The 15,973-nt window shown below is 41.4% G+C and overlaps 1 protein-coding gene across 3 annotated transcripts in view; it reads right to left on the bottom strand.

Moving 5' to 3' along the window:
- ccdc120a (coiled-coil domain containing 120a) overlaps window positions 1–15,973 on the bottom strand; it is a 58,584-nt gene that overhangs the window by 10,760 nt on the left and 31,851 nt on the right. For all 3 annotated transcript variants that reach the window (XM_046872200.1, XM_046872202.1, XM_046872201.1), the window contains 3 exons: window positions 2,124–2,276; window positions 1,961–2,027; window positions 577–707 (listed from right to left, as the gene is read on the bottom strand). In XM_046872200.1, the coding sequence (XP_046728156.1) occupies window positions 577–707; window positions 1,961–2,027; window positions 2,124–2,171 (246 nt within the window). In that variant the 5' untranslated portion in view covers window positions 2,172–2,276. The remainder of the gene's footprint in view (window positions 1–576; window positions 708–1,960; window positions 2,028–2,123; window positions 2,277–15,973) is intronic.

Here is a 15,973-nt window from a genome sequence, read left to right as displayed (position 1 = left end):
TCAGGGGCCCACGAGGGGTAGCTTGGTGTGGCTGGGATTTGAACTCACAACCTTCAAATTTAAAGTCCAAATGCCTTAACCATAAAGCTAGAGTGTATTCATAAAATGTCTGTGTGTGTGTGTGTGTGTGTGTGTGTGTGTGTCTGTGTGTGTGTGTGTGTGTGTGTGTTTGGCAGCGCGACACAGCCAACAGTCTGATCAGGAGTGTTCCACGTGAAGCATTTGCACTCCGAGAGGAAGCACGGCGGGAATGCACCACTTACGCCCAGTTATCCAGCACCACATGGCGTTAGTGTTACTCACAGACAGCAAGCTGTGGCACAGAGTGCAGCAGCGCCCGATCCCTTCACGGCTCGAGAGTGTGATAATGAGCTGTGTGTTTGAGTGTGTGTGTGTGTGTGTGTGTGTGTGTGTGTGTGTGCAAGACAGGGGTTAGTTCCATTTGCCAAAGGCATGTCACTTTGACAAGGAAACAAGTGTCATACATTTATGTCAGGGTAGCTCTGTGTGTGTGTGTGTGTGTTTTTGTGTGTGTGTATATATGTGTGTGTGTGTGTGTGTGTGTGTGACACTCACCGCCTCCTGGAGACACACACGCCTGAGCTCAGCCAGACGGGTGTTAAGTAAAGCCTGAAGGCTCCTCCGTCTCTCCTGCAGCTCCACCATTCGCTCAGCACGCTGCTTATTGTCTGGGGTGCCCTGCAGCTCTACACACACACACACACACACACACACACACACACACACACAGAACAAACACTCAAATATACTTTACATCAAACAGATAAAACCAAACAAACATTTCCCCATAATTCAGTGCATAACCCAATCCGTCTTCGCCAACGTTTCAAAGCTTCACGTTCCTGATTAATTCTCAATTCTGATTGGTGTAGAATAGTAATAACTAGAACAGAAAATGTGGAAATGTAAATAATTTCATACCGTTAATCAACACCATTTTTTTTTGTCTTTCTCCAAAAATCAGCTATTAAAATGTATCATACAATTTATATTATATTACATTTACATTATATTATAATATTATAAAAAAGCTGATTTCATTCTCTTGCTAACAGCCAAAATGTCTTATTATTTGAATCGACTGATCAAACGTAAGAATTGGACTCGAAAGATAAAACGCACATAAAAAAATGGCCGTAAGAGGTAAAAAAAAAAATCTATTTCGTCTTATTGGAAAAGATATGTCTCTTTCACTTCTATGAACCGACCAACACACAGAATACGGAGAATATCAAAACAAGTTTATGAGTCCGCTGTCCACACGAGTCCTTATGGTACCAGCACGATAATAAAAATATCGTCTAATTACCGTTATCGGGAAAAAAAATCGCGATACAAAAAAAAAAATCGCGATACAATTTTTAGTCAATATCGCCCACCCCTGGTGCTTAGTCAAAAACATTAAAATAACAGCTCCTTCACCAGGATGTAGAATAATCAAGGTTGATTATAAACCTTAATAAACTGTAGAAGACAAAGGACTAAAGTTTGTGGACACCTGGCTCTAATATGGGTTTGTGCTTCTTTTTTCTTTACCATCCCATTCCACATTCAGTTTCCATTTGATCTTAGAATAAGCTCCACTCTTCTGGTAAAAGGAGATGTTCCACTAGATTTTGTGAAGCTCCTTAAGCCAGTTAGTGAGGTCAGGTACTGATGTCGGTGAGCTGATGAGGCCTGGTGTGCAGTCAGTGTGGAAAAATCCATCGCAAAGGTGTTCAACCAATGGATGTCTTCATGAAGCCAGCTTTGTAATGCTGAACCAGGTTTGGGTCTCCAAGTTCGTGTGAGGGGAAAATTTCACGCTAGAGGATCCGATACATTTTGCGGTAATTTTGTGGTCTGGAGAAGAACCGCATATGGCTGGAAACGGCAGGTGTCCCAATACTTTTGTCTGTATAGTGTAGAAAAAAAATAAAAATCACAATGCTGTGCTTACCAGGCCCGGTGATCAGGTGACCTTTGACCTCCATCTCATGTGTTTTTCTGCTTGACTCTGACTTCACCTGCACGAAAAAAAAATTTTCTTAATTCCAGAAGAAAAGAAAAAGCGATGGAGGATTTGCAGCTACGTTAACGTTTCTCTGTTTTTTTTTTCTCACCTTCTGGACGTGCTCCTGCGTGCTGCAGCGTGTCGGGCTCTCGGCCATGCGGCACCTCTACAGACAGGCCTGAAGGGGGAGCCACTGTGATACTGCTCTTTCTGCTGCTTCGGCTGATACTGATGCTGCTCGACGCTTTCTGAACTCGATGCCCTGCAACAAGCATCCCACACACACACACACACACACGAGCGCACACACATCAAAGCTGAATTGAGAGACACAGTCATCGACATAAGGGCTTCGAAAAAAGGGCCAGCTTCGAAAGCAAACTGATAAGGGTACAAGTGGGTTCACACAAAAGTGCCATAGCTCAGTAGCAGTGGGGGTTTGAACAGTGCTAGCATAAAGATACATGACGCTAGCACACCAGGAAGCATATGTAGAACCAGATGCAGAACCAGGAGCAGCAACAGGAGCATGCTCCCAAAAATGTGTGTTTTTTCAGGCATTTTATCAGTAAAATGAAAGTGACATGCATATTAGTAACCTGTTGAACACAAGATCAAAAGAAACCATGTTTTTAAATCCTCATCCTTAAATAAATTACCTTCCTGTGTAATTACTAAACAATTCCTAACAGCTCCAGGTATCGCTCCAGGTGAACTCTCTGAACTTCCGAATTGGGATCGTGGTACAGAAATACGTTCAATTAAAAAAGAAAAAAAAATATTGAAGAGAAACATCTAAAGGGGTAGTGGTCAGAGCTCTATTCCAGTAGATCTTCCACTTCAACCAATGTAAAGCGTATCTTCATTCATGGAGCTGGTTTTGTGCACAGGAACATTGTCATGCTGGAACAGGTTTGGGGCTCGTAGTTCAAGTTCAAGTGCAGGGAAATATATCGAAAGATATCCTGCACAATTGTGTGACTTTTCCACATACGTCTGGAAAGCTCAGGTGTCAGCTACTGATGGGATGCGAATGCGATCGACACGATGCGATACGATGCAATGGAAAAGATACGATGCTCCGCAATTCAATATGGTACAGTTCGCTTTTATTTCCTCTGATTAGACACACAGCAAATCATCAATGTCTTCTGACTTCTAAAGCATCCGAAAGCCCTTTCACAAAAACACGCCTTTGTAAAAGATTGAATAAAACCAGACGTTCTTTTCCTGTTGTGTCTGCAGGAAGTTACAGCTCTACCTCTGCCATGTTAATCTCTATTCTACGTGAATCTCAGGACACGCCTCGGCCTCCGTAGTGTTGCGATGCGTCGTGTTCATGCGAACACGCTCGAGATACGGTTTAGAGACGAGAAAACGATCTACATATCAAATATTGGTCACAAATTTCAATAATATTTAGTCACTTTTTAAATAACAAAAGTAAAGCGCATTTATTAATAAATATATATAAATAAATCGATGCATCACGTAATTACCTTCCTATGTGGACCTTTGAATCTTACCGTCACTAATATTTGCGCATATTAATCATCGTAATATCCTAAATAATCCTATATTAGGCAGCCACTTGTTTTTTACATTTTCCAAAAAAATTTTTTTTTGTTTTGCCATGAATCAGCGTAACAAAACCCTTCGTAACTCTTCAAATCGTAAAAGATTAGACAGTTCGTGTAAAAGCCGTAAACCCTTCGAGCGCATCCAGCTTCCCTCTCCACCCACGCCTCTATCCGTGGGAACTGCAGACAGGAAATTGAGCTCCGAGAGCAGGAAACGGCTCATGAAGGAGGAAGTCGGTGAAGGAAGCGCAGAAAAAAAATATACATGGGAGGCTCAAACCTGACCGACACGAACAATATCAAGAGTGAGAGTCTCTCGTCGCAAACCACGACTACAAAGCCTTTTTTTGTTTTCCTGAAACCCCACACAACCACTTCCTGTAAACATCTCCTCCACCACAGGCTCCGCTCAAGTCCATGTTTTTAGCTTTGGAAGCCAAATGACAACGGTTTTCTCCCAGACGCTTGTTATGTTTGGACTGCAGGAGAGAGAGCGTCTCGTCCGGCTCGAAAGCGCAGACCATGAGTGTGCTCGAAAAAAATGTCGCGTCCTGTCGTCAAAAAAACAAACAGACGCCGTCTAGTTTTAGAAGAACGGAGAAACGGGATTTTGGAGTGTACTTGTGGAGATTCGTTGCTCATTCAGACAGTGAGTAAAGTCAGGTATTGATGTAGGTGAGGAGCCCTGGGGGTGCAGTCAGAGTGAAAAATTCATCCCAAAAGTGTTCAATAGGGTTTAGAGCTCTCTTTAGATCTTTAGCATTCTTTAGATCTTGTTTTACAAACTACCACAAAGTTGGACACATGATTGTATCGGACGTCTTTGGATGCTGGAGCATGAGATTTTGACTTCACTGAAACGAGGAGACCCGGACCTGACAATGCCCCTGTGCACAAAGATCTGCTTCACATAGGTTGGAGTTGAACATTAAAAACCACATCGCCTACATCAGTACCTGGTTTTACTGGCTGAATGAGCACAAACCTTCACAAAATCTGGTGAAAACATCTCATTTCTCCAGAAGAGTGGAGCTTATTATAACAGCAAATGGGGACGAAATGTGGAATGGGACAACAAGAAGTACATAATCTTTTGATCAGGTGTCCACAAACTTTATAATATACTTTGAAAACACCAAGGACAGAGTCTGATTTGAGAGAACGTGTGTGTGTCAAGTTTTTATGTGTGTGTCTGTGTGAGCAAATGTCGAGACAAATGGTCTGCGTCCCTCACTGAGCTTTGCCAGCATTCCGGCACCTCCACTTAGTCATGTTGGAGCCTGCGTTATTGTTTCGGGAACAGATGTTCGGCCTGTCCATCCTTCATCGTTTCTCCTTCTCTTTTCCTTTTGCGCTCCATTCCCTTCTATCCCTCGTTCTCCTTACCTCAGCACATTCCTGCAAAGCAGGTCTCGTCCACTCAGACCTGTCACCTCCGATTTCAGACTAACTACATGCCCACACCCCTCCCCCCCCCCTCCCTCGCCTCAGGGGGAGACGGCTCTAACCTCCACCCTCCAATCGCTCTTTCATGCAGAAATAAAAACCTGACGCATGCACTTGCAACATATTTCTCCCAGGACCGTCTAGGACCTCTCCGATCCCGACGGGTGCTCCCAGGACACGCCTACAAGCTTACACACATACACATTCGCAAAAAAGTTGCCTGGCGAATGTAATTCCCTTTAATTAATCCGCCACTAACGAGACGTTTTTTAGTTGTTGTTTTTTGTCGCACATGTCTTGCGTGTAACCGCGGAACACGTCGGTCCACTAATACGAGGCGGCCAAAGGAAACATTAATGACTGGCGTCTATAAAAAAAAGCCTTAGATCAGAATTTTCAGAGATTCACAAGTACTCAGCTTCGTGACTCGACTTGATGAGGGATGAGGGAAAAAAATCTATAAATGTATAATAGGCGAAGCAAGAATGCATTCCTGAGACCCTGCCGCTGTTCGATCTTCTACCCCGGGTACAGTGAACATTTGAAGCTTAGTGGATCCAAAGGTTGTGAATTCAAATCTCCATGCCAAGCTGCCACTCCCGGGCCCCTAAACAAGGCCCCTAAACCCTATATATAGCTGCTCAGTTGTACAAATGAGATAAATGTAAGTGGATAATGGCGTGTGCCAAATGCTGTAAAAAATGTAAAACTGCACTCTTCTGGGGAGATGTTCCACCAGATTCTGGAGTGTGCTTGTAGTAAGGAGGCCTAAGGTGAAAAAACGTGAAAAAGATCCTCCTAAAGATAGAAAGGTTTGGAGCTCTATAGAGGGAGATCTTTCACTCCAACCCGTGGAAAGCATATCTTCATGAGGCTGGCTTGCAGGAACAGGTTAGAATCTAAGTGATGGGGAAAATTTTATTCAACGCGTCCATGGGTGCCTATACAATTGTGTGCCTCCAACTAACAGTTTGAGGAATGGAAGATCAGTGACTGATGAAGGTGAGGTGAGGAGGCCTGGGGTGCAGACAGCATGAAAAATTCATTCATGTTCCATCGGGTTGAAGTCAAAGCTCTATAGTAGGAGATCTTCCACTCCAACCAATTGTGAGGCTTATCTTCATGGAGCTGGCTTTGTGTACATGTCATGTTGGAACAGGTTTGGGTCTTCTAGTTCAAATGAAGGGGATATTTTATGCTCCCGCACCCAATACAATCGCACCCAATACCTTCTCCTCAAATAGTATATTCCATATTTATTCAACCCAATTAAGATCTATCACACCAACACGATCTACACCTATTTATAATCCTAAGAAGCTTTTTTTGTGTTGGATTGTGGAGTGTGTTGTTCTTCGACGTCCTTCCACGAGTTCATGGCGACATCTCTTTGGGAGATAAGCTGAAACAAAACCAGGCTTCTTCTAAGTGGACGACGAGGACTGGAGGTGATAACCAGATGCCGTTACGGTGCCGCGATGTGTACGCTCTCCGGCATGAAGGTCAACGGTTGTCAAATGTGTGTGTGTTGTGTGTGAGAGAGTGTGTGAGAGTAACAGAATGAGAGAGATACAGTGCCAGTATCCTGCCGTTCTTTGGCACTTTTCCATTCCAATCAGAAAGTGTTTTCCTTTTGTCCCTGAATCCCAAACTCGCAGATTTATGAAAACCTTGTGAAGAAAAACGTAAAAAAAACTAAAAGGGTCTGACATGTAGCACTTTGTAATACATACTACATGATCCCTATAATCACTCACTCCGGTGCTCATGATATTTCTCACTCTACAGTGTTTGGAATATTTTTTAATGGTTTATTATCACACACTTGGTGTCACCGAAATGAACATGGGTTCCCTTTTGAATCTGGTCCCTCTCAAAGTTTCTTCCTTATACCATTTAAGAAAGTTTTCCAGGTTTGCTCATAAATAAATCCACGTTTACCAATCAGGCATAAGATTATGACATTATACCATAATGAGCGGTGAAGTGAGTAACACTGATCATCTTCATCATGGCACCTGTTAGTGGGTGGATTTATTTATTGGGCAGCAGGTGATCATTTTGTCCTTAAAGTTGAAGTTAGAAGCAGAAAAAATGGTCAAGCGTAAGGATTTGAGCGAGTTTGACTAATTGTGCTAGACGTCTAGACGACTAGGTCGGAGCATCTCCAAAACAGCAGCTCTTGTGGGATGTTCCTGGTCTGCAGTGGTCAGAATCTATCAAAAGTGATCCAAGGATGGAACAGTGGTGAACCGGCGACAGGGTCGTGGACGGCTGAGGATCATTGATGCACGTGGGGAGCGAAGGTTGGTCCGTGTGGGTCCGATCCAACAGACGAGCTCCTGTACCTCAAACTGCTGAAGAAGTTCATGCTTTAAAAGCTCGATAGGTCAGAATAGGCTGCATAGGGGGACCAACAGAATATTGGGCGGGTGGTCATAATGTTATGGCTGATCAGTGTAGTTCAATTAAATTAAAAACATTTGATAATTCTTACATTCTTTCAATCTGCTTGGAGACAAAGTCGATTGTGAAAAGTGCTACAGAATAAACTTGAATTGAACTGAATTAGAAAGTGCTACTAGCTATGATACAAGCTCATGGATTCGCAAGTTCAAGTGAAGGCCAATACAGAGGCGCTAGATGTTCGTCTTCCTTTTTTTATTTTACTTCAGCAGTTACACTCGAGTAAGTTACATATAATTACTTTTGATTACATGTCATTTCCATCCACTCTTTTCACTGTCAGAGGCCATGGGCAGACGTCTGTAAACAGCGCTGAGGTATTGTCATTTGATGTGGCGTAGTGAGGCTGAAAAAAGCAAAGCGAGAAAAACAGGAGAAATGTAATTGCATTTCTCATGTCTCTTGCCATAAAACTTCCTCCCAATTTAGATGTTTTTCCTTCCCCACCCACTTCATGGTCCTTCACCACACAGACCAATCCTTCAGGAACCAAGACATCGTTTTTAAATGACTCGTGAAACGTTATGACACAGGGTGGCTTAAAACGCTTGCAGGAGACCACTACTTTGTTGTGTGTAAATATATATATATATATATATATATATATATATATATATATATATATATATATATATATATATATATACACACACCCATTAGCATGTTTAAAAGAGGCTAAGATGATCCTGATCCTGCGGAAGAAGAATGTGTCTTGGTTAAAGACCTGAACTGGAAGTTAGCATTCAAATTTTTGGTCAAAAAGTTGCTAATCTCTTAGCGAAATCTCCTTTATATTTTCATTACTTTCAGGTGTTCCCTCGAGGCTAGAGGAGAAACTTTTTACCCTCTCGCAAAAACAAACAAAAAAGAAAAAGCACTACGTCTTCATAACCCTGTGAGGATCGAGGTCACGTCCTGGCTTTTATATACGTCAGTCAGGCGTTGCCTCGTCGCTTCAACACAATCTTTTCTTTTTAAGAGCCCCCAAGCTTCTGACTCGGAGATCGATTGAAGCACAAGTCAAACGACCAACGACACACAGTGTCGATTTTCAAACGACACCAAATAGGGGGTTTCAAACGACTCAAATATGACCCAAACTCAAAGCCACACTAAAGGAATAAAGGTGGAATAGGGGTTTGATGGGTAATTCCTCCAGACTGCACCATCATGCACTTTACCCTCCATTCCTATCTTTCTCTCCTTTGTTCTTTCACCCCAAATTTCTGTCCCCTTCCCCCCCCCTCTCAGTAGGCCAGGTGGAAGCCACATTTCCTCTGACTGGCAGGAACAGCAGTTCCAGCAGGGAGCAGGCCGAGAGGCTGCAGACAGCAGATGGCTAGAGCACATGTATGCGTGCCAGTTTTGCCTTGTAGAAAAGTCTCGTACGATCTTCATAAACCTGCTTCAAGACCATTGAACTGCTTCATATCAGGAAGAAAAGCACAATATTTTCATTCTTTGGCGGACACTAGTGTTTCAGGGTCTTGTTTACTTTTTTCCAGCTGTGAGATCAGCCCTGCTGAGAAGCTCTTCTCACACACAAGTGCCTTGTTTTCCTAAAAACAACACCTCAGAGTTAACCCGCTAGACTGCTGTAATTATCTCTAGAGTTCGACATTTACATTTTGACAGACGGCGTTATCGAGGGTGACCTACAATTATCCCATTAATACAGCTGAGCAGGTAAGGGGTTAGGGGGCTTGCTCAGGGGCCCAGCAGGGGCAAATTGGTAGTGCTGGGATTTGAACTCATGACCCACTGAGCATTTTACCCACTGAGCTACCACTTTCCCTGACAAGGAAGTCGGTCACACAGGTATACATGAATCGTTATCAACGATGGTGTATGAAGAAAACAAAAAGCAAAGTTAGCACAATACTAGTGTTTTCTCAGGATAGCCATTGGTATCAAGACTATAACCATTTACTGCAGACCCGGGTTCATTGAGGATTATTAAGGAAGACAGTTTAGTTCAAAAGTTCACACGATGACTGTGGAAAACTTTGTACCATCCATCTCCAGCTACTAACTGTGACTAGCCATTTATCATTATAGCCCAAAGCTAGCTAAATATAAACCAGTATAATATAATCCAACGTAAGATCAAATCTAGCTAAATATCACAAATTATTCCCAATTCAATGACTTATAATTAAAACAGATGCCAAACATGTCTTTGGAACAGCTCGGGCAAAAACCCAAAGAACTATGGTGCTAACAAATTGCTATATCAACAGTTTTAGCTGATCAGTCACTAACCAGTTGCTAGTAACACTCAACTATTGTTACTTACACATGAACTACTAGTACAATTTGTTTTTTTCCTGTCAGGTCAATCACTAGCATCTCCTGCATGCTAACAGTTCTAACCAGATATGCTAATGAGCTTGACGAAAGAGCTAGTTATCCACGGGTTAGCATTTATTTTCCATATTGTGCCTATAGATCTTATAGACAGTATACAGTGTATGAAGTTACACAATTAGACTGTTGCTAACCCGGCTAGACAGGCTAGACATACACAGCCCAATGAAGAGTTTGGAAAAGTAAAAAAACGTGTAGACGCTGTAAGAAAACGTAAAATCAATTTAGTTCTAACTATATTTGGAGACCGAAAACAGCGTGGCGCTGATTTTACTTTTCTCAAGCGAGACATTTCGAGTGGTGATGATACACTCAAACCAAGGCAGGAAAAGAAGTGTGGCTTCTGCATATGGACAAACCCGAGTGTAATCCACTCTGGCACAATGTTGCCCAGCTGAACAGGAACAAGCATGTCGGGTTACGGTACCGCTGCCAAAATCTTCACCGTAACCACGAAGGCGTCCCAATCCAGGCTATTAATAGCGTAGGTCCAAAGAACAAAACAGCACCACACGCTAGCAAATAGATAACCCTAACGATGATCGACAAAAAGTATCGCTGCACTAAACACCGGTCTCTCAGCTGCACTGGTCTCCAAAGACAACCTGAGGCATTCAGGAATGCTATTCATCAAGGTCAGCTACTTCCACAGGTAACCCACAGTATTCATCAGCTTTACTGCATTCCATCGCATTCCTTTTATAAACCTTCCTAAATTAACATAATATCGCTTTAGTCTTATGATAAACACTTTCTCCTTTGTTCATATTCGTGGAATGTGTAACACTGACACATCCCGAGGTTTGTTTATCCTCTGTTTAGAACACAAAAAAAACAGAAAACTGTAGAAAGCATGGAAACCTCGTTCCACTTGTGAGAACCTCAGGAGGTGATACTGACACTGGTCTTGCATGGGTTCAGAAAATGAAGACCACCTGTGGGATCCGTGACAAATAACCTACAGCGTCCAGGAATTTTTATGATCAAGGATTAGGAAAGAAAAAAAAACACTTTTATTAAAAAGAATTGGAACAAAAGTATTGGGACACCTGAGTTTTCCAGAAATGTGTTTCTTCCTCAAACTGTTTCCACAAACTGTATAGGATCTGGCACCAAATTTTCCCTTCACTTGAATTAGGAGACCAAACTCTGTTCCAGTGTGAGAATGAACCCTGCTCCATGAAAATGGTGGAAGATTGGTATGGAAGATCTCCTGCTAATGCGCTATAAACCCTATTGACCACCATTCGGCGTTTGATACCTAAACAGATTAGTTGGATAAATACCCTGACAACAAATTAAGGCTCTCTTGTTGAGCGTACACACCGCAGCATGGCCTCGCTTTGTTCTCTTATCGCTTCAATCTGTTTACGCACAGCAAATCCTCGGAGTTCGTCCAACGACAGGTGATGGTTAAAACGTAGCGCCTGTATGAGGGATAAACACCAGCGTGTGCACATCTGGTGGGCATATGCTCCGATTGACCTCTTTTGTCCGTATGTCCGGGGCACCAAAAAGCGACAATGTTTCTATAAATCAGGGGTCTCCAAACTTCTGTGAGGGCCACATATTTTTTATTTATTTAATGAGGACCGGGTCGGTCTGTAACAAAAAATAACACGAGCCGGAGTGTCAACCAGTGTTATTGTGGAGATTTTATAATAATTTTAAACGTATTTAATTTGCCTCATAATGCTAGATTAGTTTATTATTATTATATTATAATAGGTTGGCTCGAACTTGCCGATTAATTGACCGAATTTTGAAAAAAATGAATACTGGATTAAAAACAAATCTCCATAAAACTCAAAAAAGTACTGAACTTCATTACAAAAATCAAAAAAAGGTACAGAATCGTGAAAATGTGTTAAAGGAATCTTAATCTATTTATTAAGAAATATAATTATATAATAAACAAAGTACAAGTCATAAATATAACGCTCTCCGTGCAGCATGCAGTCTCACAAATAGCATGTGGCATCGGTAAATCGCCTCTAGAGGCTGCTCTCGTAATGACAGGCGGAACCCGGAAAAACTATCGGTATGGATTTTTGCAGATAGTTCCAGCAACTATCGGTGCCTCGCCCTCTATTAATAACCAACAGGAAAATTTTAGTTTGAACCCTCATTATCAAATACAGATATGAAAAGAGTAAAACACATTTAAAATGACATTTTTTTAAATATGTCTCTGCCATTGTTACATTTTCCTTCACGTTAGAAAGTTTTTCGATCAATCCTATCAGATGGTTTGCGAGGTGCATCTACAGGATGACGTCTCGTTTATGACTGTGGAAATTTTTTTTTATTTTTTAAATATTTTTCTCGAAATCCATTATTGATTCTGTCTTCAAAGATCCAAAGTTCTCGCAGAAGAAAAACAGGAGCTGCTTTAAATCAGAGCGTAAGCCGCAGCAGCGCCCGGGCCTCTTTTTTATAGCCGAACGACGAGGATTTTATGGTTCTTCAGGGTTTTTTTTTTGCTCTTTGATCTCTCTGCAGCGCTCAGAACATCACAGCAATGAATCCAGGCAGGTTCAGTGGGGTAACGGTGTAAAGAGAGGGGAAAAAATTGAAAGCATCAACAAGTAACATAGAAACGTCGAGACGGGTGTGGGTGTGAGCCTGAACGCATTTATGATGAGCAAGGGGTCTGAATGAAGGATTGAGGGATGACTGAATAAGAGAAATTGAGGATAAATGAGTAAGATAGGATGGTGTGAAGAGACTTAACAGATAGAAAGAAGCCCAGCAGGGTTGAAACAAAGACAATGGGTTTGATTAATAAAAACAAAACACCCCAGACGGAGCATCTGGAATCATACAGATGCAAATCTGAACCCGGTTTGAATATTTAAAGCCAGAGGGAAGGATACTGTGTGTGTGTGTGTGTGTGTGTCACAAAGATCAAGCAAGCATTGATTTCTCTACCAACTCTGATCTACTAGATCCACCCAATTCCAGCCAAATAATCCAACCTGATGTACTATACTTATAAGACCAAAAGTATCAGCACACCCGACTTTTCCAGCCGTATGTGGTCACTTGAACTAGGAGATCTGAAGTGCACAGAGCCAGCTCCATTATTAAAGATATACTTTCCATGGGTTGAAGATGAAGATCTCCTGCTATAGAGCTCAAACCTTAATGAACACCTTTGGGATGAATATTTCATGCTGACTGCACCCCCAGGCCTCCTCACCTCACCTACATCTGGACCTGACTTTACTAACTGGCTGAATGAATCTCTACAAATCTCCACTAAGCACAACATCTACTGTAACACCTTTTCCAGAAAAGTGGAACTCTTACGGAATTAAATGTTCAAAAAGAATCACACATGACACACGCCAATCTCATGCTCAGGCGTCCACAAACGTTTAACCATAGCGTGTTTTTTTTTTTTAAAGCAGAAAGAAAATCAGACTTCCACCAGCAGGGCTGCAGAGCCGGAAGTACATCAGCTGCTTTTTTGAGCACACGCAGCAGATACACCTAGTGCCCTGGCCAAACTGGAGACCCAGGAGACGTTTTCCTGTCGAATGTTAGTTTATGATGAATGAGAGGAAAAAGCTGTAGCCGGGTTTGTATTCTTAAAGCTTCCCGGGGTTGGAATCAATTTTTTCTTTTTTATTTAATGAGGGTTTTCGGATCAAATTTACCTCAGAATCGTGCTCGCGTACAAGTTTTCCCCAAGAGAAATTCTGGTGGTCGTAGAAGAAAAGGTGTGTTGCTGATCTCGCGTGTGGAAACACGGACAAGGCATTGCTGTGGGACACGGGGCGTAGTGGAACCGGACGATTGATTCGGGCAACAAATCACAAATCAACTTCAATTGAAGGAAAAAAACAATTTTCCAGTTCAAACACTGATCATACCGAGACCATCCATGGTCAGGCTACGTCTACACTAATGCAGATTAATTTAAAAACTGTGTTTTTCCGTTACAAAATACAAAATATGAGAACGAAAACGTGAGAAAAAAACGTTATACAGTCGTCCATTGATTTATCCCGCTTTATCGCGATTTTCAGTTTGGCACAGAACTATTATGGTGAATAGTTTTATGAGTTTTATGTTGAAATAAGGTCATTTATTAACAAAAATATAATTGTTCATCATAAAACCACGAAAAACACGTAGCGTTGCGTACAAAATTCGCAGCGCTGGGATGCAGAAAATATACATTATACAGCTGGAGGAACGAGTCTGGCCAATCGGAATGGCCCGTTCATTCGATCTGGGTTGTGATTGGCTCTGAGGTAAAAAAAAATAAATATAAAAAGGGGCGGAGTTGAAGACATACGTCACCGGATTTAGCCAATAAAAATAAAGAATGCAGTAAACTTCTGCATAGGCTACGCTAATATTGCCACTGCTTTGTTTTATTCTATTGTGAGGTATTTTAACGGCGTTCCTATTTTTAATTTTAACGTCAAGCGCAAACCCGACTCACAAAACCAGAACCTCTTTGGGCCTTTCCAAGAAACACCAATGAGTCAGCGTTATGGCCTCTGTGCTTCTTAATCCTCACACGTTTTCCCAGAACGCACTTCATTCACATGATTACTCACTGGGTGAAATCTGCCACTGTGTTACAGAGCATTTAAAGATGTATTTACTTTCCTTTTTATTATCTCCACGTTTAATCGGTCGGGGCTCTGAGCCGATGATTAGCCGATGACGCTCTCGAACGCTAGAACGTGGCCTCCAGACACTACGACTGAGAAGTGTTTGTTCAGAGCAAACAATGAGCTCATCGTCAGCACCGACACATTAAATGACATCACCCTCAGAACAGGAAGAACACCTGACAGCCAGATAGCGACATGATGACTGATGAATATGCAAAGAAACACCTACATTATGTGTCTTTTTGGTGTCACGTCATGTATTATAATCCTTTAATAAATAAATTATAATTATTATAATTCTGTTTTATTGATCAATAAGTATTGCTTCAGAATCGATGGTGATTATTTGACCGTAGTTGTACAGCAGCTGTATAATAATGCACTCGCTTTGAACCAATCAGATTAGACAGGCTGGATCTTTTTTGTTTTTAAATCAGGTCTTAAAACTTACTTTTCAAAGATAGCTTTCAGGTGATTCATTTAATTTTATTTTGTATTCATTTAATAATATGTATTATATTTTTTCACATTTCTATGATGTTTGTTTTATTTACTTATTATTATTATTATTATTATTATTATTATTATTATAATATTCTATTTTTATTGATTTATTTATGCATTATTTTTAATGCAATTATTCGTATGCTTTGAAAGTAGTTTGCGATGATATTATTTTAATTTCTTTTCTTTCATTCCTATTTTTATGCTTTGAAAATGCTTCGAGGTGCAACTTTTAAAGCCGCTATTTAAAACTATTATTCATTTCTAATTTAATATTATATTATTGCCTGTTTTTATGCTTTGAATTATTATTATTAGGGAAGTGGTAGACTTGGTTAAGACTGATCAGGTTACTAATTGAAAGGATAGGGGTTCAAGCCCCAGTATCGCCAAGCTGCCACTGTTGGGCCCTTGAGCAAGGCCCCCAGCTTCCTAACATCATTGGGATATGTGAAGAAAATATTGTACATGTGGCATTTGGCCTATTATTTTCCAGGATTTCAAGACTCAGCTTAGAAAGTGAAACCATACCAAATCATCTTCTGGTTACAAAGTGGATACCAAATTGCAACAGGTTTCTGCTTCCTTCCATGGTCAAGAACGCTCCATATCCTCAGGATGGATCAAGGATCAACTCTGACTGCACAATAGTCTATCCATCAGGTCTGCACAACAGGCAAATCAATAGGGTGAATCAACTGTGGCGAACTGATACCGTGTGACCTCTCAGAAGACCTTCGCGAGATCCCGCTGTACATCTTTGACTCGCTCTGGGGGACCAAATAAATCATAACGCTGCTGCGATGGAATTCCATCACGCCATTACGAGAACACATACTGGCTTAATACGAGCCGGTCAGGAATGCTAGCGATGTCTGGCAAACCACAGCTGATTATGACGAAAATGCTACCGATGTCCATTTGCCTTCGGTATGTAGTGTATGATATATTTCATACAATAT

Source organism: Silurus meridionalis, chromosome 17 (genome assembly GCF_014805685.1).
Source record: "Silurus meridionalis isolate SWU-2019-XX chromosome 17, ASM1480568v1, whole genome shotgun sequence".
Classification (NCBI taxonomy): Eukaryota; Metazoa; Chordata; class Actinopteri; order Siluriformes; family Siluridae; genus Silurus; species Silurus meridionalis.
The sequence above is the reverse complement of the archived record's forward strand: the minus strand, read 5'-3'. Positions and strand labels throughout refer to the sequence as shown.